The sequence below is a fragment of the Vanessa atalanta genome, chromosome 7, assembly GCF_905147765.1.
Source record: "Vanessa atalanta chromosome 7, ilVanAtal1.2, whole genome shotgun sequence".
In the NCBI taxonomy this organism is placed as follows: domain Eukaryota; kingdom Metazoa; phylum Arthropoda; class Insecta; order Lepidoptera; family Nymphalidae; genus Vanessa; species Vanessa atalanta.
The window spans coordinates 12,393,380-12,420,853 of NC_061877.1; the positions used below are offsets into that span (position 1 = coordinate 12,393,380).

Genomic DNA, 27,474 nt, shown 5'->3' on the forward strand with positions numbered 1-27,474 from the left:
TTTTAATAGCTGGTCAGTTTTAAAATGCTACACGAGTGAGAAGTATACGTTTTATATTTGTTTATATTGTCGTAGGTCTTAGGCCCTTTTGGGTAGGTACCCACTTATCATAATATTCAAATTCAAAATGCAATGATACATATTAAATAATAATAAATATTGGAAAATATCACATACATTACTCTGATCCCAATCCAAATAGCTAAAGCACTTGTGTTATGGAAAATCAGAAGTAACAACGGTACCACAAACACCCCGACCCAAGACAACATAGAAAACTAATGAACTTTTTCTACGTCGACTCGACCGGGACCTCGGAGTGGCGTACCTATGAAAATCGGGGTACACACTACTCGACCACGGAGGTCGTCATATTGTTGTGTTCCGGTTTGAAGGGTGAGTTAGACAATGTAACAATAGGCACAAGGGATATAATATATTCGTTCTCACTGGTGACGCATTGGCGATGTAAGGAATGGCTAAAATTTCTGACGTGACCATCAGGTGGCCGATTTGCTCGTCCGCCTACCAGTTTAACATCGTAATATGATTGTTTCCTTTTCTCCTCTTAACTTAAATTAGCCAAGGGTTACTTTCGCATTATATTTCGCATACATACTAGTATTAATACGTACTATATAGTGTCATTAAAAGAAAAAAAAACATGATATTTAATTACAGTATACAAATTATTAAATCCTGCTAACATTTTATATAAATGTGAAAGTTAGTTTATCTGGGTGTCTGTTACTTTATCAAACAGCTGAACATATATGGATGAAATTTAGCACAGAGTACAGTTTTAAAATAACGATTCGTGTAATATGGAAATCTAACAGAACATGTATTCATGTTTACATTGTAAATGACATAGAATGTTTACCGTAATACGTTCGACGAGCGTTATGTACTACAAAAAGTTTGCACGCCGTTGCGTTAAAATCGCATCGTGTTGCATTTGCTCCGCTGTTTAGGCATCTCGCAAACAATAACGAGTATTTAACAAGCATTTACGCTGGATATAGGTGGAAATTTATACTGCATAGAGTATTCCGAAATGCGTGACCTTATTACTTATACAATTGTTATTAAAATACCGTGTGAATTAAATTATAATCGGAAAGAAATAAAAGATAAGGAAAGGTAGAAAGGATAAACATATAGCACTTTTTACTTGCGTGACAATTACTGTCAGTTCACTCTTCGGTAAGCTGCGTAAAAGTACTTCGCAATTATTCTGAATTGTCAGAAGCTTAGATTTTTTTTTATGCCATTGGTTGGAGGACGAACATATGGGCCACCTGATGGTAAGTGTGGTCACCACCGTCCATAGAAAAAGGCGCTGTAAGAAATATTAACCATTCCTTACATCACCTATGCGCCACCAACCTTGGGAACTAAGATGTTATGTCCCTTGTGCCTGTGTTTACACTGGCTCACTCACCCTTCCAGCCGGAACACAATAATACAGAGTACTGTTATTTGGCGGTAGAATATCTGATGAGTGGGTGGTACCTACCCAGACGGGCTTGCACAAAAGGCTACCACCAAGTAAAATATAACAAATAATAGTAGCATGACACCGCGTAGAAAGTATCGTGGTCAGCCACCCGGCAGGTGCGATCGTGGGTCGTTTTAGGTTGTTAAGATATGAATTGAAAAAAAAATGTGATTTTTTATTGTTATCCCTATCAGCTTGTTTGCAATAAACCTAATTTAATAACACGCAAAAAAAAATGTTGTATACACATGTAAAGTCGATTCATACCGAATCGATATAGTACACACGATATTGTACAATGACTATAATGTCACTATGATAAATTGATTGTATGTGTGCGTTTATTTATGTGTGTGTATATTTTCAATAAATTAATGAATAAAAAAGATTGTTGCAAACTATTTTTCAGTTATATTAAATGTATATAATTAATAATTTTCAATATTATCATGTTTTTCAATATTATCATTTTTTTCTTTTCGTTTTATATTTGCTAATTTTGTAATAATAATGTCAATTAATTTAATTTCTTTTTAATAATGATTAATAAATTTAATATCTAATTTTCTAATTTTAATTAATGAATATTTGATGCATGCTGTGATTACCTATAAAAAGAAATACAATTATCATGAGTGTAAATTATGTATTAAGTACCTATGTAATACAATTGTAATTTCTGTTGGTGATCCTTTTAAAATAAAAAAATAAAAATAAAAAATAAAATATAATTCCCGGACGCCTACTACGTAACTTGTAGATCTTACGTAAAATCAGTTTTACGACTATTTTCTTATTACGTAGGTGGTATGTTTGGACCGCACATCTATATATATGGAGTGCAAAAGTGAGTAAACACAACCATTACCCTCCTTCCAAGACTGTAGGACAAAAAAATCTTAACGAAACGCAATGACTAAATATCTCAGAATAAAAAAATAAGGATAAATATTTTAAAAACGTATGTGGCAACTATTGATATACTATGAAATTTCTTTACCGTTGTGCTGAGAGAAACATCGTAAAAAAAAACAGATTGTAACTATACACAAATCTAAAAAGTTGTCGCTATTAAAAAATAGGTTACATTTATACCTCTCTAGAGCCGAGATGGCCCAGTGGCTAGAACGCGTGCATCTTAACCGATGATTTCGGGTTCAAACCCAGGCAGGCACCACTGAAATTTCATGTGCTTAATTTGTGTTTATAAATTCATCTCGTGCTCGGCGGTGAAGGAAAACATCGTGAGGAAACCTGCATGTGTCTAATTTCAACGAAATTCTGCCACATGTGTATTCCGCCAACCCGCATTGGAGCAGCGTGGTGGAATATGCTCCAAACCTTCTCCTCAAAGGGAGAGGAGGCCTTTATCCCAGCAGTGGGACATTTACGGGCTGCTAATGCTTATACCTCTCCATGACGTTTATTATTAATGGTTAATTCAGTTACACCTTACTATATTTAAATTAAGAATAGAATGGGTTTGTCAATAAATTAACTGTGCTGTGAAATAAAAATTAAAAAGTTAAACAGCCTAACAGTTGTACTAAATATTGTTGTGTTCCGTTTTCAAGGGTGAGTGAGCCAATGTAACTGTAACACAAGGTATATAACATCTTATTTCTCAAGGTTGGTAGCAATGCGGTGCTGTAAGGAACGGGATGAAATGCGGGCGGTAATGACCATTTCACCAACAAATCATAAAAAATAAAGTGTTAATTGTCATATCATAAACAAGATTATTCACAAACAAGATTATATTATAAATTATATATCTATTGTATATGTAGGACTAGTTTATTATATATCTGTACTACAAAGAACCTGAAACTATGTTTCACTATGATTATTATCTTATGTTTTTTTTAAACCGGTATTCGTAACGTCTGCTTATGTTACCGCACGTACTTAAAGGTGTACGTTTAACATATTACGGTATTCAGTTTGTATGGTCTCAGTATCAGCGTTTTGTCTCGCTAAAGCGGGTTTTGATTTCAATATTGATGTACTTGTTTATTGTGAATAGAAAAATGTTTTTTTAAGTGTATCTACAATACTCAATTCTAACGAATTGCTAATATTCCTATTTACCCCTACAATTAAGCTTGTGCTAGGAGTGCTTGTGTAAGAAGTTGTTGTCCCCACAATAACTTCTTATATGTTTTGTAGTATCTGACGACCTCCGTGGTCGAGCAGTGTGTACACCGGTTTTGGGTAATGGGTACGCGACTCCGAGGTCCCGGGTTCGATTCCCGGCCGAGTCGACGTAGTAGTGTTTGTGGTACCGTCGTTAGTTCTGATTTTCCATAACACGAGTGCTTTAGCTACTTACATTGGGATCAGAATAATGTATGTGATGTTGTCCAATATTTATTTATTTATTATATAGCATTGCCCTTTTAAATATAGAATAGAAATAAAAGAATATCTAATTAAAATTTTCATTTTAAAATTTTTGAATCCTAAATATTATAATAATAACAATCTATAAAATTACGGAATTACTCACGTAATTGAATAGTAATATCTCCTACAGAATTTTTTAAATGCAATATTTATTTATTTAAAAATGATGATTTAGTTTAATGGCTTAAATAAGTATATCTAACTCAAAAAGAAACTCTACTGTGTAAATAATGACCGTATGAAATAGTAGAAAAAAAAAACAAGCAGCATTTTCTCATTGAATTGCATTTTCGATTTGAGACGGAGACAATAAAATGGGTAAATAACATGTCCTAAAAAACTACGTGTGTTTGTACTAATACGCTAAATCCTTTATAATTCAACTGCTACTCAAATGGAACAAAGTTATATTAATATATTTATGCTACAGATAATACAATACAGAATAAAAAAATATTCACTATATTAAGATAAACAAAATTATACATATTTAACAAAAGTTAATTTTGTTTATACTATTGTAGCTGTCGACCGCGGCTTCGCTCGCATTGTATGGGTTGTTCGTCAGGTTCTACGCATGTTACAGGCATAAAAAATAGCCTATGTGCGTCTCGGAGTTCAAGCTTGCTTTATACAAAATGTCATCAAATTCGATCCAGCGGCTTGGGCGTGAATGAGCAACAGACAGACAGAGTTACTTTCTTTATAATATTAGTATAGATTATGTTTATACATACTATTTATTTCACATTCGAAAGCAACGAAAACTTATCATTTGGAAAACTACTAACGCTAAATAAACGCTACCACTAGGGATAAACCCCAAAAATTACATAACGTACTTGCAAATTACAGTATATACAAAGATAATTTACAATCGGACTGATTCGTGTGTTAAGTAAGTTTCATTGATTGATGGAATCACTTGTAGCACGCATTCTTGCGATTCAATTAACTGAAATTAATGTTTATTGAATAACGCGATTCTTTATTAGCATTGTGTTTATGTATGTGTACGTGTAATATTCTAAACACACATATAAATCATCGATTGTGTTATTTACAGAAATAAAAACCGCTCTTTGCGTTCAGTAATGACGTTTCATATTGTTATTTTTTTTTTTTTATTTAAGTGCGTTTATACAAATCGTGTTACCAAAATATCCCTTAGCATTATCCTAGTTATGTAATTATATTTATAATTTGATTTAAACGACAATCTTAATATGTATAGAAACTTTAAATTTAATTTTTAAAAATACCCTCAAATATAACAACAAAATACCAAAATAATCACTATGTTTTATATACCAACAGCTTTAAGTCAGAAGTATAAGCTATTGTGGTGATACCAATTTTACCCTACCCTACCACCACCACGTCTGATCAAGTGTCCTTTCCAAACCTATTTTAATTCCATTGCCCGTTTTCGAACATCTCAAACTTTCGCCCTAAGTTGGACTTCGATGCTCGGAATGTCGTCTTGCAATTTCGTTCTAAGCATAGCGGGCAATAATAAAAATACTTATTTACAAATATTCGTCCAACTTTCATCAGTCACATCGATCTGAATGATTAGCATTAATGTTACATGTGTTTGTTAAAATTAAGCACTTATAAGTTTTCTTAATTAATTAAATTAAACTCAAATCCTAATTATAACTATATAATTAACTAACTGTCCATACTGACTTCGTGCTGGCAACATTGATATACTTACATATATATTACAAGTTCCGCCTTCCCTTGCCCTTTAATGTTCGAAAATTTTTTGTAGCTTCTTCGTCGTAAAAGGAGTATTTATTGTAAACTTCAAATCAATGGGACCTTTAGTTTCAGAGATCTCATGATGAATCAATCATCAAATAAGTAAATAAATTTCTTACTCATTGATAGTTAAAAGGAAAACCAGGAGTTGAGAAGAATCGGCGAAAGAAACTCAGCGTTTTTTTTATTGTTTACAATTTTCAATAAAACAAATAAATAACAATCAGCCATCTCTAAATGAAATAAGTATTTATATATGTATCTTTATAATTTAATTTACCAAAAATAAAATTTAAATTAGACGATAAATGTAGCAAGAGAATTTATTGCATATTACATATATGCAAATTGAAGTGCTAATGGGATGAGCAATTTATCTAAATAGGCAATTAATATATCAGTATTGAGCTATAAAATCGATTCCAAATCGCCTTACTAATTACCTAGTAAATAGTAGAGTGACCAAAATTTGGAGAATTATCGGGATAGTCCCGAGTATTTATAAGCAAATGTCCGATTTTTTTATGTCGCAATTACAACTCGATAGTTATACAGTACTTTCAGTAGTTACTTGTTGGATACATATACATTGAAATAATAATTATTTATTTATCTCTTGAAAACCAAATTGCATATAGCATTTGTTTTTATTTATACAAGTAGCACTAGCATACGCACGATTTTTTCAGACCATATGTCTAAATCTAATTTGGGTCATTACTCCCCTCTCAATGGAATTATGAGAGCCTATAATTCAATAAGCGGAGACAATAGATATTTTCGTTAATATGAAAAAAATTTAAAATAAAATATTAACTATAATTGCTCAAAATTGTTGGTTAGATAGTTTAATTGTGTTCTTATCTTTATTTTAATTTATTGTTGTTTTGTAATAGTCTTTAATTAGCATTTTTTACCTTCCTTTTGTTGTCACTTAACTTTTATTTTGTGCATGCTGTTATCACCTATAAGTAAGATACCACTAGTCTTATTTTTTATTCATCTGTATTGTATCTGGATTGTTTTTAGTGTGTATTTTGTTGGTGATCTAATAAATAAATAAAATAAATAAATAAAAATAAAACTTGATATTCTTTTTATGCCGACACGTTTCATTTTGAATATTTAAGAATAGAAACATTTTAATTTGTATCGACGTAAACGCAAAAAAATATTTGTATCACTTGAAACGTTTTGTTAATGATGATTTTAAGCAGTAGTTCAATCTATCAATACCTATTAGATTGAACTACTTCATAATGCTAAACTATTTTACACGTTAAACTCCAAAAAATACATTATACAGAAACATGTAGGCACAACTTCCGGACTACATATAATAAATCAAATCAAATCAAATCAATTTTATTCAAGTAAACTTTACAATGAAGTGTTTTTGAATCGTTGATATTTAAATACTACCAAGGGGGGACAGAGAAAGGGACTTTCTGACTGTAAAAAGCACCAAACGGATTTTCATACGGTTATAACAATGTCCTGAGTTATTCTGAGGAGAGTTTGTGTGCATGATTTATAAAATTTTTGTATAATTTGGTTGAAGTACAATAATTATTGTTAAAGGTTATAAGTAGGGCCTTATTCTCATCTTACGAATCCGAGATGAGTAACTATTATACAGAAAACGCCATCTGTTGTCGAAAAGGCGAAAAAAACGTTTTAATCTTAGGAAGGTTTTAAATATAGGAATATTTAGATTGATTCGTCGAGAAGATTGGAATTCTGATTCGCGAAGAAATGCTTCTACCATCCCACACGTTTTAAGTGTACAGTAGCTGTTTTAAATTTTTATTTGTCTGTACTTACCACTTTAATGTATTTTTGATGTAAATAAAGTTTTTAAATATTTTAACAAGAAAACAATATAAATTTAATCATATCTTCCTCAGATACTTCGTGAGCACAATCCTGCAGTTCCAAATTCACCGCGCTCTCTGCTCAAGAACAGGCCAGTTTATCCCGGGCGACCCATCTCGTCCGTTGCACAAATGTGACATCTACCGGAACCCGGAGGCTGGAAGGATTTTGACGTAAGTAAACTATAAATAATCTAATAAGGCATACAATTCGGTCCATTACATTACATACATACATTAGCAGCCCGTAAATGTCCCACTGCTGGGATAAAGGCCTCCTCTCCCTTTGAGGAGAAGGTTTGGAGCATATTCCACCACGCTGCTCCAATGCGGGTTGGCGGAATACACATGTGGCAGAATTTCGTTGAAATTAGACACATGCAGGTTTCCTCACGATGTTTTCCTTCACCGCCGAGCACGAGATGAATTATAAACACAAATTAAGCACATTAAATTTCAGTGGGGCCTGCCTGGGTTTGAACCCGAAATCATCGGTTAAGATGCACGCGTTCTAACCACTGGGCCATCTCGGCTCTCGGCCATTAAATAGAAATAATTGTTAACCAAATCAGTTAAATATTTTATAATGTCTTTAAGCATAAACATCTCATTTATTTTAATGATGAAAGAAGAAAATCTAGTATTTAAGCACAATTATTTAAGCTCATCGATCAATAACCGTAGTTAATTGGCACTCGAGTCATTCTTTACAATAGTGGAATTTCTCTCCGATTTTTATACATAATATAGTAATATCTTCCAATTTTATGCAATTATTAACGAAGTTACATAAATCACTGCAATCAATCTAAACGTATTCCAGTAGCAAATATTTGTTAAAGCGTCAAACTCAAATACAATTATTATTAGCTTAATAAATAATAACTACTGAATTTAATTTCTGCGTGGCAGTATTGTTGTAATACTTACCTACGCATTTCGAAGTAATTCACTATTGTAAATCGATTTAATTTTACATAAACGCGGCATATACATATACAAAACTAATGTTATTTTATTTATTTCTATGTTTGTCAAGATATTATATTCAAGCTGGACAACTAACGTTCTTTGCTCTTCATGTGGGATAAAGTAATTTATTTCTAAAAAAATATTTTTTTTGTAAATTGTTTTTATTCTATCGGAGAGGAGAGGCAATGGGACTTGATCGTAAGTGAGTACCACCGTCCATGGATACTCATGATGATGATAATGAAACCATTGATGCATTGAACCAGATGATGGAACCATTCCTTACATTGCTCATTTGTCCCTTGTACCCGAAATTATATGGTTCACCCTTCCAACACAGCAATACTAATTTCTACTTTAAAGAACTGTTATATATAAGCCCTATAAAGATTTGCTTGCTTCTTATCTGACTCTAAAAAATACAATCCAACCGAAGCTTACCTACACGTTTTATTAATCAGAAATTCTTATAAGAGTCGAGAGATAATTAAAAACTCCATAATATAAACAAGAGCCTCAACAGCGCCGCATTTAAAAGATAATCATTAATATTCCGCAAGCGACTTAAATATGGTATTAAGTAACATTACCTAACTTGCATATTCAATAGAATTCCGCAGTACCAACTAAACTATTACAACTCTTTCAAACTAAATCACACAGCCTATCATTTTGAGACGTGTACTTGTATTACTTAACAAGAACCAGGATATTATGGAACAAGATTATTTTGAAACATTATTCAGTTATCTAATTTATCTAAACACGCTCGTGTTGAAACATCAAGTAATTTTCAATAACTTATCATTGTCAAAAATAACTGTGAATATCCACTTAAATTTATTCTGCACGACTAGTCCAAAAACTCAAGGTTATTCAAGGTAAGTAATTAGATTATTTGGAGTTGAAGGACCGATGGTCGTTAGAGCAGATGAGTCCTATAGTAGAGACGGAACCCTTAGCTTGCTTAGCTTGGTGGACCAATAACTTGAAGAAAATGACGAGAACCGACTGGAGGCGGTTAACAGAAAATCGAGAGTTTTGGCGCATCTTGGCCTATGTTCAACAGAAGATAAAGAATACCTAATGGAGATGATTAAGATCTCATACTGAAGAACCAGCAACTCACTGTTAGAAAAAAGCTTTTGCCTTTAAACTGTTATTTACACGATTTGTGATGTTTTTAACTATAACGATGTAAATTTATATTGTTTTTTTTTAGTACCTGAATACATGGTCCATATATCATTTGATATCCCACATGACTAGGGACTAACAAATCGCTTAAAACCGACGTACGAAATTGCATCAAAAGTCTATAGACATTATACCAGGTTTATATGTAGTATATAATATGGAGACGGTAGTTAGCGCAAGCGCAATGAAATACGAAAAAGAGGAGCCCAGTATAACCACATCTGCTTAAACATATAAACACACTACAGAAGAGAGTAAAAAAAAAAACACCTGATTGACCTTGAAACTATATTTCAACTCCCATACTACAGGATTTCCTAGTTACAATCATGAGGCATGTGAACGGCTATGATTAATATTTTATAAACGTGTATAATTGTGACCTTCGACAAAGTATAAGTGCGAATGTTATTGATCGTATTACGTAAATTGTTATACTTAAATGGGCAACGATTTACCGTCGCTATGATCGGGAAATGCGTAAAAATATTTTACTACATATTCGGTATGGGATTACTGCGTTCTTCTTTTGAAAGATACGAATAGATAAGCTTATCGTTTTGTCCTTGTTTCTCCGATCTAATCGTCTGAAATAGGCATATATTTAATGTAAAAGATGTATCACTAACAAATATATAAAGGCAATATTATATATTTTAAGACGGCCGAGATGAACAAATTATTATAACATAAGATTATGGATTCAGATCACACGAGCAATAATTTACATGTTCATAATTCGTGTTTATAATTGATCTCCTAATCTCGATGATGGAAAACATCGTGAGGAAACTGCGTGGTTAGTTGAAAATATATCTCAAATGATAAAACCAATTCAAACTAGAAAAGCTTGCGTGAAATCAGTATAAAACAAAAGAGGAAACAGTCGTAAACTTAATTTATCTGTTGTTTGGTTTTTGTTATCTGTACGTAAATCTGTGCAATTTGAGGAAGAATCTATTCATAGAACTTAAGACTGAAAGAAGATAACACTGAAGGAGGGTGGAATTAACAGTCACAACCCAACTTACAGTCTTTAGTCAGAACCTTGAACAGACTATTTGTGTCTATCTTTTAAGCTGTAATCTCTCATATCCGAAAGTCTATTTGTGTGTGTGCAAACTGAATTGAAATAAACTATATATAATATACATTATGAAAGTTATTCCATTGTCGCAGATCAAAGAGTGGTGTGTGAATTAAATGGAGAAAATAAAACGCGATCAATTGTCGTCTGACAGGAAGTGGTCACTTTGCTTAAGGGCATCATGCGGGTTTTATTTATCGTTAACTCGGTTAGCGTCAGCTCGGATTATCTTTTGTAACAGATCCGATGCGATTCGAAGTGTGATTTATAAAAATAGTTAGCAGATACTTTCATCGCGATTAAATTTGTGAAGAAATTTAAAATTATATGTACATAAATTTTTTACTCTTTTAAAATTTTATTATAGATGAACATATAGATGCATATGGCTGGATATAAGGTGGATAATATGATTTTGATTTACATCAATGTTTTGACAAGAATAATCACAATGCAAATATAAACTTAATACTTCGCCAAAAAAATGTGAAATACATTATAATAAAAAAAATATTAAACTATTTCGGTCTCTCTCGTTGATTTGATTGCTCGTACGACAAATAGATAATATTAGGAACACAATTGCTAGTTCTGATAACATTTAACAGCCACGGTGAGAATACTAAATAATGAGAATACTTTCTTTGTCTTCTAATCATGTAGTCCTTAATCACGGATCACAAGAATTAGTTATTAACACAAATTCGAAGGCGAGATGGGCCAGTGGGTAGAACGCGTGCATCTTAATCGATTATTGCGGAGGGTGGTGACGACGCTATCAGCAGATTCATCGGCCGAGCGGTGGGTGCTTCAGAAAGGACCATCCTAGAGCACAGCCTCAAGACATCTATACATAAACGCGAAAACATGCACGTTGCATGTGACTAATTTCAATGAAATTCTGCCACATGTGTATTCACCAACCCACATTGGAGCAGCGTGGTGAAATAAGCTCCAAACCTTTTCCTCAAAAGGAGAGGTGGCCTTAGCCCAGCAGTGGAAAAATTTACAGGCTATTACTGTACTATACTGATAAATTAGGAACATGAAAACTCAATGATGCCAAATAGTTAACTCGCGATCATATAATTAATAATGAAACCGCCTTAATAATTATTAATAAAATCATTAACATTTTAATTAATGTAAATAAATTTTAATTAACGTAACCGTAAAGATATAATCGAGTGCGGTGACTGCGTTTATTCGTTATGTCAAAATTTTGTAATTGCAATTCTGAAATAACAAGCTCGGGAGAACAGTCCAAACTTCCCGGTTGCACCAGTGACCGTATTACAACCGGTTGTGTACAATTATACATATGAAATCAATTGATGTATATCTAAGCTTAGATTAGTAAGCTGAAAAAGCTATTGGTCTGTTTAAATACACCAATGCCAGTGCGATTCGAATCGACTATTGTCTTACATAAATGATTTAGCGAAGAAGGTTATACTTACTGATACTAAAAATGCGAAATTATTTATGTGTCCCTCAGCATGTTACTCTTTCTCGGTCAAACTATGAACCTAAATCGATAAATTTGGTGTAAGGCAAGCTTAAACCCCTAGAGACAAGGTTTTTTATATTTATCCCAAAATTTTACTTTTGAGAAATGAGATTTAAAGTAAAAAACTTTAAGCCTCATTTTCCAAAAGCCACATTATGAGACTTTAGCTTTTTTACCTATCAACTGACAATATTTACAATGTAAATAAATTTATAAATCATGCATGTACAATGTACAAAGCACTTTTGAATCGTCATTTAACAAACTATTTAAAGTAAAGCTACCACCGGTTCGGAATGTAGATTCTACCGAGTAGAACCGGCAAAAAACTCAGTAGTTAATCTTTTTCGACATATAAAAATACAGTCATGTTAGTTAAGTACAATTATATATGTATGTTATGTCTCCTGCCTGGACGTCAACAAGCATTAACTCCACGCAAACACATTCCCTCTGCAAACAAAAACACAAGAATAACTAATGAATGGATGGTAGTACGAACCAAAGCCCTACAAATAAGTAAAAGTCAATATCTACTTACAAATCTAAGAGAGCACTTTATCTTAAAACTGAAACTAGTATATATGTATAATGTATATACATCCCAACTAAAACTCGCTGTTCTTACATAAACCTTTCCAGATGTTAAACCATTTGATTGCATTTGTAACATTCCTGCGAGCAATGCTCAACGTAATCTAGCACATTACTTGAAAACAACTGTAAACTAAAAAATATTTATTATGCAACATTTATTTAAAGAAATTACATAATATAGCATTGATAGAGTTCATTGACATGACTCGGTAAATCACTAATTACCAGTTCTTTCTCGTCTAATAACAAGTTGGCTTAATATATCATACTATAAGTTGGATACATAGGACATAACGTTATCTTGTCAGCAATATTTAATTTATATTTATTATTATTTAAAATTTTCAAAACACCTGCATATAAATTATAAAAATCTCATCTATTCTGGAAGAAAGCTTGGACCATATTCCACCATGCTGTTCCAATATATGATGATAGATATCCTTTTGGCCACATATCATCTGATACATGCAATTTTCCTCAATTTTTTTTCGCAATCTAATTCGTAATTAATTTTAAAATATTAGTAATGATAGTTATTTTTTTTACATTTGTGTTTTTCAATTCCGGGCTAAATACGATTAAAGATATTTTTAATACTTATAATTCCAACCTATATTTGGTGGTAGGGTTTTACGAGCATGTCTGGGTAGGTACCACCCACTCATATATTATACCACAAAGCTGCAATACACAGTATTCTTGTGTTGCGGTTTGCAAGATGTACTTCTTATAGCAGCAACCATCAGGTGACCCATTCGACCTCCCTACTTGTACTATAAAATTTTCACCTCTAGACAATATTCATTTCTACGTTTGCCTCTAAATTATGAATAAACGAAAAAAAAATCAGTTTTATATACGGTATAATGTTGTAATCAGTAACTCGTCTACATTGTAATTATTCAATTGATTTATAATATAAATTACGTACGGACATAAATAATGCAATTCTTACTACGGACCGATGGGCTATTTAATGATGTTAAGTAATGCCAGCATTTTTGTTATTACAAAACATATTAACTTGTTAAATGGAAATTTTATTATCAGGTCTAGGGAGCTCTCAATCACTGTAGTTTATTCATATTATTGATTGATTTTTTAGGGTTCCGTGCAATAGAACATAAATCCTTTAATATTGTTAAAATAAATAGAGAACAGTTTTGTATTTTTATTTTTAAATGAACTCATTTATCAAACCCATGACGATGTCCTTCGGAATGATTCGTCCACGGCTGTCATTATCAAGAGAGACTAGCCAACGCAGGACATATTAAAGTTCATATATATATGCGTACTATCATAATCTCCTTGGATGGCAATCCAACACGATTGAAAAGAGTTCAGACGCAGTACCAATGGCTTTGCGTGTTCTAAGAAAAGTTAGGTGCAGCTCTGAATGATCACATTTGACTTTGACTTTGATACAAAGTAAATTTCACTGACTTAAACTGACGTCAATTGAGTAGGTTTTATACTTTGGTACAAAAAATTACAAGTAAATATAATATCCGCCCAAGTGGAAAGCAAATTGACCACTGGATGTATAACCATCGCCTTGGTCACAGATTTACTAAATACGATAGCGTGAATAAAAAAAAATATAATTAAATTTTTAAATAATATATCTACATAAATAAAACAACCAATGTCAAATGGAAGTTGAGAACTGACTAAGTTGCTCTCAGAAAAAAATATATTCGAACTCCAAATCAGCAAATAACCTTGTTATAATAAATTAAAATCTATCATAATTCGTACAAAAACATGACATGCAACTTTGAATACAATTATCACAATAATTATAGGATGCAAGTATCAATATAGCATATCAACGTAGGTCAGTTTTTGACATACAACGGATATCGTATCCATTGCCTTGTCTTTGCATTGCATTATCTTGATTAAAAATGACAAATGGTTCATATCAAAATAGTGTTATTAATGCTCCAATTTTAACATTACACAAACTACTGTAAAACAATACCGTTATTGATACGTGTTATGCAAATTGGTAAACAACCTACCTCTTCCTTGATCGGTCTACTTTCTCATTTAATCGACACTGAGATTAGTGTACAAGTAAATGTATAGAAGAAGTTATGTAAGAAAAGGCTAAGAAATGTCCCAGTTTGAAGCTATAGTTCTAGAGCATAGTACGGGTACAATGAACTTATTGCTAAAATGCAAATAACATGATCATTAATCCAATAGATTTGTTCTAATACTCCAGACAGATTTTTTTTTTAAATAAACTTGGTTTTGGAGTGACTTTTAACTATATTAACTTATGTAAAAGCTATTGTTAATTAATGTACATATATATATTTATATATAAATTACATTAAATGATTGTATATATACATACATTAAATTATGAGTATACGTATATAAATATATAAAACGCGTAAAACTCAATACACTTGACAAAAATGAAACATTTTAACGTCAGTAATTTTTCACGCAGGCGTAATATATAAATCGCACTCATTCGACCTTGAAATTTCACTCACTTAAAAAAACTTATACTAAAGAAAAAAACAGCACAGCAATAGAAGTACTTCTTAAATACATTATAGCTTTCGTTCTCTTTCTCTCTGCGTCATTTATTTCTTCTTTGTCGTGTAAAGAAATGGAAACGCACTTAGTCTAAATGGTACGCCGTCCTTAAAACAGCTACACTCAATTCTGACAGGATCGCTACACCTTAATACAAATTATTTTATAACTTAGATTCACCCACCTGATAAAAAAATTCTAAAACCAATTTTAGTAACCATTAATATATCTCTATTATGAATAAAGTTTATTATTGTTATTACTCTCGTCTACATATCGATAAACGAGTCGCCACCTAAGAGAACTCACTTCAAAATCAATCCACAATAGAAACAGATCAACAACCAAAGCATACCACCAGATTCATTAAATTGAATCCGATCAATTTTTCATATTTCACGGGTCAAATCCTAAGCATTCAATCGGTTTAATTACAACGCCCTGGATACCATGCGAAACTTCACATTAATCAGTTAAATCAACCAGTTATAATGGTTTATTGCCGTAATTAGAAAAAAAAAATCGTAGCAATAATTATCATATTTTTATTTTACGCACTAGTAAAGGATATAACGTATATTATATTGCGATTATGTTTTCGTTTTATGTTTAATTGTTACAAATGATTAATAAGTTAACTTTCCACGCAAATATGATATGAATTGTTTGCTTTATTCTACGATTTATATGTATTTTAACGTTTATTCTTAATAGTAATAACATTTTCTTGGTGGTATGGCTTTGTGCAAGCCCGCCTGGGCAGGTACCACCCACTAATCAGATATTCTACCGCCAAACAGCAGTAGTCAGTATTGTTGTGTTCCGGTTTGAAGGATGAGTGAGCCAGTGTAACTACAGGCACAAGGGACATAACATTTTAGTTCCCGAGGTTGGTGGCGCATTGGTGATGTAAGGAATGGTTAATAATATTTCTTACAGCGCCATTGTCTATGGCGGTAATGACCACTTACCATCAGGTGACCTATTTGCTCGTCCGCCTACCGATATCATAAAAAAAATATATAGAAACGATTTATTTATTGTAACTGAAATATTTTATTAATTATTAAAGTCTAAGTGTCATTTTATTCTATGGTTATTTTATTCTTAATGTTAAAGTCCAGTATTGATTATGCAGTTCTATATAACATGAATTTCTCGTAACAAATGTCCTCATTTGTTATGAGAAAGTTATGTTTTAAAATTGAAACATGAGTGCTTATAAATTTAGTTATTAATATTTTATGCAAGCATAGACGTAAATGGAAGAATGTGTGTTTTAAATAGATTGCTAATTATAATGTATGTATAAAACATTTATAGATAGGATGAAACCCTTTTAGGGAGAAGGTTTGGAGCTTATTCCATTCCATTCCGATGGGTTGAAGGAAGGTTTTTCTTCAATGTCGAGCAATAGATATGTACTGAAAAAAAAATTATAAACATAAATTCAGCACATTAAATATTCAAAGGTATTGGTTTAAATCAGTAATCATGTGTTAATATTCAAGTGTTCTAACTAATATGCCATTTCGACTCGAATTTAGTGTCACTATTAAATTGAATCAAAAATAACTGAATATAATTTATTACATCCTAAAAAGATTATTTTTAATAATGACCAAATAAATTTTCTTCCAGGCGCATTATGGAGCGAGGTTCATCTCTACCCTGGTCTCAAGTTCTCCAAGAAACAATCGGCGAAGGCAAACTCAGTGGGGAAGCACTCAGAGACTACTTCAGACCACTGGAGGAGTGGCTCCGTAGTGAAAACTTGAGAACAGGAGAATATTTGGGCTGGAGTTATGATGGAGACTATTGCAAATTTAGGTAAGGCTATTTACTTTTAATATAGCTTAGTATCGAAGTCAACGTTAAAAATAAAAAAGGAGTCTAATCATTGCTAACAAAGGTACCAACATCACATTTTGTTTAAAAAAGCAAATTTAAATGAAGGTGTTTTTTTTGGCCGCCTTAGTAATCAGTCACCATTGTCCATAGACATTGGCGCCGTAAGAAATTAAAATTGTTCTATTCATCCCCTATGTGGCACCAACTTTGGGAACTAAGATGTTATGTCCCTTGTGCCTGTATCCACACTGGATCATTGCCCTTCAAACGAGAACAGAACAAATATATAAAATGATCAATGAGTAGTACCTACTCAGACGAGCTTGCACAAAGCCCTGCCACCAATTATTGTATTAATTTATTCAAGATTGTAACGTAAATTATACTTTTTAAAGAGCTTATTTGACAAAATATTTTATTTCAGCATCGAAACAGCTGGTCTGCAAGTGTATGGTGGGTTTTACAATGCAGCCAGCAGCATTGGAATCACCAGCTTCTTCACCTTGCTTCTGTCATCAGCTCTGATGGTCGTTGGAATGCATTGGCGGTGAAAGCATAATCGATCGTCTATTTTTGCACCATTATACATGAAAAATGAAGATTTTTACAACAGTGACATATTTTTATAGTAAGCTTATATAGGGTGTGTAATTTATTAAAGAGTTGCAATATTTTATCATTATTTTTTTGTGTAAATAAGGAATAGTTTTATAATATAATGTATATGTACAAATTAAATATATCGTTATTTTTCTCTATATCGTCATCATCGATATTAAAATATGTTCTTAAGACGTGTTATTGAGGTTAACCAACAATGATGTACGGCTGTACACTAACACATCACTCATGCAAATAAAAAATAATACAAACTTCTATGTATATATTTTACAAACATCTAATAAAATAACGTAGCATATACGCGTTAAAAAACTAATATAACGCCTTCCTGTGGAGAAGATTTCGAACTTAGACGGCCAGGCACGTCTTAATCCAGTACGTAGGAAACACATGAAACGCTTTTGACACCCGTTACCAATGATGGTCAAGTCTTGGACCACAACAACAACACAACTTGGACAACACGCTCGAGAAGGTCTTTTAAAATATCTTAAGGGTAGGGGAGATCCAGATTATTGTTTCAACCAGACTATTGTTTGTTGATTATTGTTATTTGGATAATCTCAGCTTTGATTCATTAAATATTTTATTTAACTTCACTTAGTCTGAGTTTGTGTGGGTCATATGAAACAACAATTAAACCAACACACCCGATCGAGATGAAACCTTTTATACGCATTTGGTGCTGGTCTCAACACAACCTAACATACTAAATATTATATATGATTTCGTTTTTAATATTGTTTAATAATTTATAATACGCATGCGAAGCGTATTATCTGCTGTAGGTTAGAAGCTTTATTGTTATATAATTATATTTATAATTAAAGTACTTTTATGATTCAATTATACCAGGGTCATTATCGTTAACATATTTATGACTAAGTTTGTAATCTTAAGTATAAGATGTATTTTTGTATATATCATATTCTGATTTCTGAAGACAATAAAGTATTCGAAGTATTTGTTTCTTTAACCAATTAATAACTCTGGACTGGTATAAAAACCTACCAAATATTAACCATTCCTTACAAACCCATACATAACAAATCTCCTAGATTTGTTATACATAACAAATCTAGGAGAATCATAATTTACATCCTCTGTGTCAATATTTATACTAGATTATACCCTATTCAAACTTGAACATAATAATACTAAGTAATGTTGATTTGTCGTATAAAAAATTTTGAAACAGTGTTACCTACCCAGACGGGCTTACAAAACCCTACAACCAAGTAAACATATTATTGCAGACTATTTTACCTCGACGTGATGTTAGAACAACTATTATAAGAGTTGTCGCACACTAGTTGGTCATAAGGTTTTAAGTATACCAAATTTTATATCCTTCCTTGAGTTTCAAGCTTGCTCCATACCGAATTTCGTCAAATTCGATCCAGTGGTTTGACCTTGAAACAGCAACAGCCGACAGAATGAATTTTTCATTTTTAACCTTAGCATAGATTAAGGTTTTGTATAACAAATTAAAAAACAGTTATTATGAATATTTAATATGAAAATTATTAGCGTACTAGATAAATAAATAATGAATAATTTTGAACCAATTGTAATAACCCAAGTCCAAGCAATAAGCCCAAACATGATGAATTATAATTCCCATTAGTCCAACCCCAATGCGGGTAAAGATTAAGTTACATTGAGCTACCATTATGAGTCAATTTGTCTACCCACACATCGTTGCACGTAGTTGGGTGGTCCGTCTTCGGAAGTTCCTTTGAAATCTCAAATCAAATCAATTCAGAATAATAGCCTTTATCCCAGCAGTGGGACATTTACGGGCTGCTAATGTAAAAAAAAATAAAATAAAAAGTAACATACATTAATTTATTGCTAGGAATATACTTCCTCGTTGGTCTAGTAGCTTAGTTCCCAAAGTGCTCCAGACCTCCAGGGAGACTCGATGTTAGCGTGACAAAAAATGGACAATTCGTCTACCGGGTCCATGTCAATTTATCTTTAAGAACTAAAATATTGGCTTGACTTCACAACCTGGTGAAGTAGTAAGCAGATAATATTTTAAGAAGATCAGCAACTGCTTATTATTAATTAGTGTTTGGAAATCAGACGCAAATTTCCATACTTAAATCCAATGTTCACATTTTTTGTCGAGTTTTGAACTATGGTAGAAATGTAGCTGCATGGAGTCCAATGAAACTAGCTAAATTTTTAAAAGTGGTCTATGAGAATAAATTTCAAGTAACCTCTGGTCTAGTAGCTCATAAGGTTGCAGATCTCTTAAACCTGGATCCAATTACCGAGAAGGGCCAAAAAAAAAATTCTCTGTCAAGAAATGCGGTAGCATAAAATAAAAAAAAAGCAAGGTAAAGCAGTCTTTCGCCTCAATTCTTTGCTTTCCTCAGTTTAACGTTTTGGGTTCGCATCACATCGAATAATGAGAGTGAGGGAATTGAAAGTTTACCAATTTTTGCTAACACACTTGTGGATTTTAATATGACCTGGCAGTTGAATATCCCTTTATATTTGCCACCGTGATAGAAATCGGTCAGAACAACATCACCATCAACGTTTACATAATAGCCTGTAATAGTTCCACTGCAGGCACTCTACTTCTCTTGTTTCTCTTGTCAAATTTTTCACAGCTTATTTCAGCACCTTCAAAAAACAAGTTCCAGAAATCCTCGCGTACCAGTATGTCCTTATGTCCTTCCACTGAAAACGATGTGAATTATAAACAAAAATAGAACACATGGGATCTCATCACCGGCTTTGAACCAGCTCACTCTTGCGCTTGTTGGGATATCTTTTAACATACTATGATAAAATATAAAGACGTTATACGGTATGCATTTGAATAACTAACGCATAATATAACGAAGGTTAATATTTATTATTGAAAATAATATAGTTTTAACCTATTGCATGTTTGTAATTATGTACATTAATAATACACAATAATTTATATAATATAATTACCCAGTCATTGACATACAAAAAATCGCAAACACGCATATACGATTGTATAAATATTAAAAAAAATTTATTATAGTAATATCAATTTAAAACTAACGGTTTTACATAAAAAAGGTTAAAGGGAGAATAAGGCGATTGGGTTTATTCGTCTCCTTTTTTCGTATGGTCAATCAATGATGACAGAAAGAGATAAATCTTTTATGTAAACTCTTACCAAACACCGTTAATCTATTATATTTATAGATGAAGCAAAAACTAAGTACGTTTTTGTATCCATTTCTACGTTTTTGTAGTAAATTATTTTTTTATCGAGTTAGTTAATATCATATAAAACAGTAATCGAGATAATAGAATACTTACGTTTACTTCCATTGTTTCTAGGTCGAATCAAAAAATATAGATTCTAGGAAAAATATATATGTGACGACCAACATGTAAAAGACTGCCAGCGACAAAATGATTTCCGAAGGAAAATTATACTACTCATCATTTTCTCGACGTAAACCCGAACTTTTAATCAAATTCGACGGGTAAAAATCAATACCACTTATTCGACATTTTAGTTTTTGTTTTTGTGATATGACAAAGTATCGTCCAGCTGAGCTTCAATTTTCTTATCATTCAAATCACTCATAAGTATTCACATACGAAGGCTCGACCCTTCAAGTACAACTATCGGCTATCATTAAAAAAAAAATCTTACTGTCAATGTTCTTACATTACTTGACCCACACCCATATTATGGTAACCACGAGCATCAGTCATACTTATTCACGCCGATAATTAAGCGTGGAGGGGCGCGTCTTTGTAAATAAATCTATAAGACCGATAAAAAATATAATATTTAACGTTTATCAATATAAACGTTGTAATCAATTATTCCCAAATCTAACTATGCATTCGTATAACTGACAATCTACTAGTGATGCATTCGATAACCAATATATACTAATATTAGAACGTTAAAGCGATTTTGTTTATTTGTTACTAACACTCAATCAATCGTTATATAAATATCTATGAAATTTCATACATACTCAGGGGTACAGAAAATGGTATAGGATACTTTATACCTGCCCCTCTTCCAGGAGCAACCGAAGCCACCTATGGAATCTATATGGCTGTATTATCGCGGATTACGGGACGATATTTAGTAAATTATTTAAGACGGTACCACTAATGATTTGACCCTTCTTATTATAAGCACTAATTCGCAGATCATATCATACGAGTCTTATCATTGTTAATATGTATATGTATGAAACAAGCACGCAAAAAATAATATCATTATTCCAAGAAGCGATTTAATTAAAAAAAATATGTGCATATTATATGAATCTCGAAATTGGATAAGCACACGCACACATATGACCAAATATACAGCACAAATGCAATGTTATCATATTATTTATTCATCACTGTTTATCGTAAAAGTGGATGGCATGAATTTCATTTGCTAACATTACACAATATATTCTATAAAGCGGTTGCAGTGTGGTGCAAACACTCATATTGAATCCAGCGCCCGACACCGTGTCGCCTCGTTTATTGAATTGCACCCTCCCCTAGTACAAATAGTGCAAACCAAAATAAACTATAATTATAGGCGAATAATATTCAAATTCATTTGAAAGGATATTTTTGTACCTCCAAACCAACGATGTTCTCCTGGTACAAAGCCTCCTGATATGTTTACATATTTTGCTCGTAAACACTTGTTTTGATGGGGGGTATGCATTGTTTTTACTACAGGGTTAACAACCGACTAAGCTTTCTTTTTGCTGACTTTGTAAAGATCTCTTGAAAATCGTCTATGGAATGAACATTATTTTATCTAGTAATTAGTATTGTGAAAAAAATATTTCACGTACATTAGAAGCTATATTTTGTTAAAATATTTAATGTTATCGAATCGTGAGTGTAGAGATTTAATATTTGGGCTATAGAATATATTTTCTTTATATTTTTTTTTCGATATTTTTTATTAGTTTTCATATCCAAGAATAAGGTTTTAATAAAATCCTGCTTTGTTATCTTCAGTACACTGCTCCTTTCTTATTGATTAATATTATTGATATAATTTTAATTGTTGTTATAGTGGACAAATAATAATTAATTACAAATGAGTATCATACTAAAACGTGACTGGATATTAACTTCAAGAAAACTCAATTGTTCTTTTCAAGAATAATATAAAAACTGATTAACGTAATTATCTTTTGTGATATAACAGCAATAAAACATAACTAAAATTCCCTACCAGGGAACCAACCAATGTTTAAAAAATTGTATTCAATCGCCCAAATAATTAAAAAATAACAAACAATAAAATAAATAATTAATTATATTTTCTTAACGGTTCCTTTTTTTTATTTTTTTTACATCATACTGATTTTTATAAATCTGTTCGCTTTTTTTAAAAATATTTCTGGCCCTAAATGCATTTTTTACTAACTTTTTCAAATAAGCCAAACGATTAAAACGAGTTTTTATATGATTTTTTTATATTCTATGCTCCTCCCTATTTCCAAGAAAGCAATAAAGGACGACCCGACTCTCCTATTTTTTCTACACACAGCGTTGCTATCTCTCCCAGTCGAGTCCCGGCCGTATTTCGGGTTACACATGTGACGTATCTCCATAGATCTCTGCCCGCCTGGTACTCATGTTTACTTATTGTGTAAAATTGTGAAAAAAAAACATTTTGTGTGGTTTTTGTGTGTAAAAAATAAAATTTGATTTATTAATATTTTAATGAAAAAGAAATTGGAACGATGTAAGTATAAAAAATAAGTAAATTTACAATTATTATTAAAAATAAAATTAGCTACAAACAATCGAGGTAGGTTAGCTGAGGTTAAAACTACGATTGTTTTTTAATAAAAATAAACTCTGTTTTGTTGTTTTCATAAAGATTTCTTTACAATTTTTTAATACTTTTTGGTTCCTATATCGATTAATTAAAAAAATAAAAGCACACATTGATAAATAAATCGAATAATAACAATGCAAAATACACACACATTATTGAATTTATAATTGTATGAATGAGTTTAACACCATTAAAAGAACAAAATACGTTAAAATTCCTCTTAATATTGTCGTATGAACTCGAAATATAGAGTTCAATTGACAGGATGTTCAAATTAAGTCATAGATTAATTGTCGTCACAGACATTATATTTCATTCATGAAACGAATGTTACACAACAATTTAAACACTGCAGAGAAATTTTGAAGAGTGCATTTTGTATGTAACTGCAGTAAAATATTTCTTTAGAATTCCTTTCAATGGAAGAAGGTAGTGCAAGAAAGTAAGCTGCCTGCAACTGTTTGCCTGTCTTTAGACGTTTTTCGTTTAAAATAGTGCAACTACAATCCAAGTCGTGGCGTTTTGAAAGCCGTTTTAAGTGTGGTCTATTGTTTCGTTCACGTTTTGTGTTTGTAAATATACAAAAATGGGCGCTTAAAAAAATAATGCCATTTTCTTTGTTAACAAAGCTTAGATCTCTCAGTAACTTTTACTATGTTTTAAATGTAATGTCTGATTTAAAATTCCATCAAGCCTTATTATATGTATTAATTTCATTGAAATTTGTATTCATTACAGTCAATTTCATTAATTTATTAACAATAAAAAAGTATATTTCCGTTTTTTTTTTTATAAAATTCATTTTTTTTTTTTTCAAATAAATAAATAAGGTAAATTATAGATAATATTTATTAAAAAATAATTTTAATAATTATTATTTGGGTACATATTTATTTATACCGTTGACTAGATTTAAATTATTTTTAATTTAAAAAGTAAATATTCCATTTCCAACTCGCTCGCCATTTAGGGTTTAGCAGTTGGGTGATAGATAAAAAATGTCTATGCTCATCCATCATTCATTCACACTCATCATTGAGTTCAAACTTGCTTCATACTCAATTTCATCAAATCAAATCAAATCGGTTCAGTGGCTTAGCCATGAAAAAGCAAAAGAAATACGTCATAGTGGTTACACATTTATAATATTACTATACAATTAAATAAACCCACACGAACCAATTGTATACACTAGAGACACAGACTAACACAACATTCAGTTTATAAAATGATACTATGAAATTCTAGATCAAAAATTGTATGAAATAACTTGACTGTTTTATTATGACTTAATCTGTGACAAAAATAAAACATGGACTCCAATACGAGCCGAGTGCATGGAACTATCGTTAAGCCAATTAATCTTTCATGACGTTCGCTCGCTTTAAACAGCTGTTTTAAAAATTAAACGAAATATTTAACCATGTAACATTCTCACACCATCGCAATTTTGGAACTAGAACTTTGTTTGCATATAACAATATTTCACTAAGTATAAAAATTATGTTAAGGGAACGAACTACACATCCCGGCTTTAAACAAGTACTATAAGGATCTATACATAACTTTTAGTTTGGAGAAAAAAAGTAAAAAGAAATCTTTGTTTAAATTGCCGACTTTTCTCTACTATATGCATGATAATATACTTCTCCGCATTAAAATCCGTGGCGTAATTTAAAGATAAACGTACAGACGGCAGGACTTTGCTTTAAACTATGTGGATATATTAAATTGTCACACTCTTGTCAATTAAAGTCACAAGTCTCAATTTAAAACGAGTGAATCTGCGAAACACAATTACTCATCTGAAAATGTTATATACTAAAACCTATTGCGCTGGGCACCTTAACACGAGTATGTATTATGAGAGACCCCATCTTAAGAATGCTATGTATACTGTGGTAAAAAATAAATATATTTCAGTTAGAACATTATAAAAAAACGTCTTTTTATTTATTACTTAGATCATGGTCACCCTCGTGACATTTCTCTGTTACGAGCTTCATTTCTTATTTGTTTTGATGATTATTTTTTTAATATATAAACATCAAAATACATAAATTGCATTAAGTTTTATGTGCCGTGCAAATGCACGGTATTTATTTTAACTTCAAAGTACGCTAATTAAGCGCTGAAATCATAAGTCAAAGAATATAGGTCGTTACTCAGTTTATACGGTTCGGTTTGCAAGAGAAATCAAAAGCAAAAAGCGCTTTAAGCGCCTTTGGATTACGCGTGTATTTGAAATCCGCTTTCACTTATCCTATTCAAATGAAACGAATAAAAAAAAGTCCATTGATGAAAACGTAAAACAAAATTCATAGAGCCGTTAGCATTGAATAAAACCTTTGATCTGTTTAAGCCGTTTTCCCCCTATGTATTAATAAATACCGACAAATAGTTGTGTTTTATAGCCAATTCAATTCAATCTGACAGACGGAAGGGGCCTGTTGAGACCCCCCCATTAGACCTAGTTAGACAAACAGCCCAATGACAAAACACAGCCAGATTGGTTTAAGCATTGATTGATAACACTTTTATAGTTTTTAAATTAGAAATAGCTTTCGGATGTGTAAATGAAAACAAACGATTTGTTTAGATACATCTCCCTTCAAAATACCTGTTTAAGTTAAATGTTTGGTACATATTGTATTATAATAATAAATAATTCGTTGATCGATACATACTTACTTGCTAGATTTTTTTATTATATATATTATATACATACTTACTTTGCTGATTTACTATTATTATTCTAACAGTTCATATAGCTTAACATTAATGTCTTCGGCCCCTTACGAATCTAATAATATAATGTGGTTCCGTGAGGGATCGTTTCTTGGGGAGCTTGGGCGACTAGCGCTTCACACGGAAACTGGAAGTTCACACTCCCGTGCCTGGATACGGCTTAGGGTTATAAAACAACCCGAATTGCAAAATAACCTTAAAGAGCCAAAAAGTATTTTTCGATTGCGGCCCAGACTTTAGGAGTTTAAGTTGTCTGAAAGCACGCCAATCTCTAGGTCCTACGCTTTATAGGATTGTGTCAGATTGTCGTCCCATCGTGTAATGACAATGGGGGAATAGATAGGAAAGCACACAGCACTTGTGCACTGTAAAATTTCCTGTGCAGAATCATCATAATCACTATATAATTATTTTTACCATTAATAGATTACATTACAGTTTAAATTCATTATCATTCAATATATTAAAATAAAATAGTAGTTAGTAGTTTTTTTAGCATTAGCAGCCCGTAAATGTCCCACTGCTGGGATAAAGGCCTCCTCTCCCTTTTGAGGAGAAGGTTTGGAGCATATTCCACCACGCTGCTCCAATGCGGGTTGGCGGAATACACATGGCAGAATTTCATTGAAATTAGACACATGCAGGTTTCCTCACGATGTTTTCCTTCACCGCCGAGCATGAGATGAATTATAAACTCAAATTAAGCACATGAAAATTAAATGTTGTTTGTCTGGATTTGAACCCGCAATATTAAAGCTGCGTTCTAACAATCGGGCCATGGCAACTCGATAAAATAGATAATATAAAGCAAATATTTAAAAACATATTTAATAAAAATTTACCATCAGGCGTTATTTAAACTAAATCTATTTTACATAATAATTACAAAAAATTATACAAAATATTAATTTTTAATTAAAATTATAAATATAGCTTATCATAAACTTTAACCAA

The 27,474-nt window shown here is 31.8% G+C and overlaps 1 protein-coding gene across 1 annotated transcript in view; it reads left to right on the forward strand.

Moving 5' to 3' along the window:
- Positions 1–17,984, forward strand: part of LOC125065330 (angiotensin-converting enzyme) — a 161,858-nt gene extending 143,874 nt beyond the window's left edge. Inside the window, exons 10-12 of the mRNA XM_047672877.1 lie at positions 7,582–7,722; positions 17,115–17,303; positions 17,749–17,984. Of these exons, the coding sequence (XP_047528833.1) occupies positions 7,582–7,722; positions 17,115–17,303; positions 17,749–17,875 (457 nt within the window). The 3' untranslated portion in view covers positions 17,876–17,984. The remainder of the gene's footprint in view (positions 1–7,581; positions 7,723–17,114; positions 17,304–17,748) is intronic.
- Positions 17,985–27,474: the final 9,490 nt, after the last annotated feature.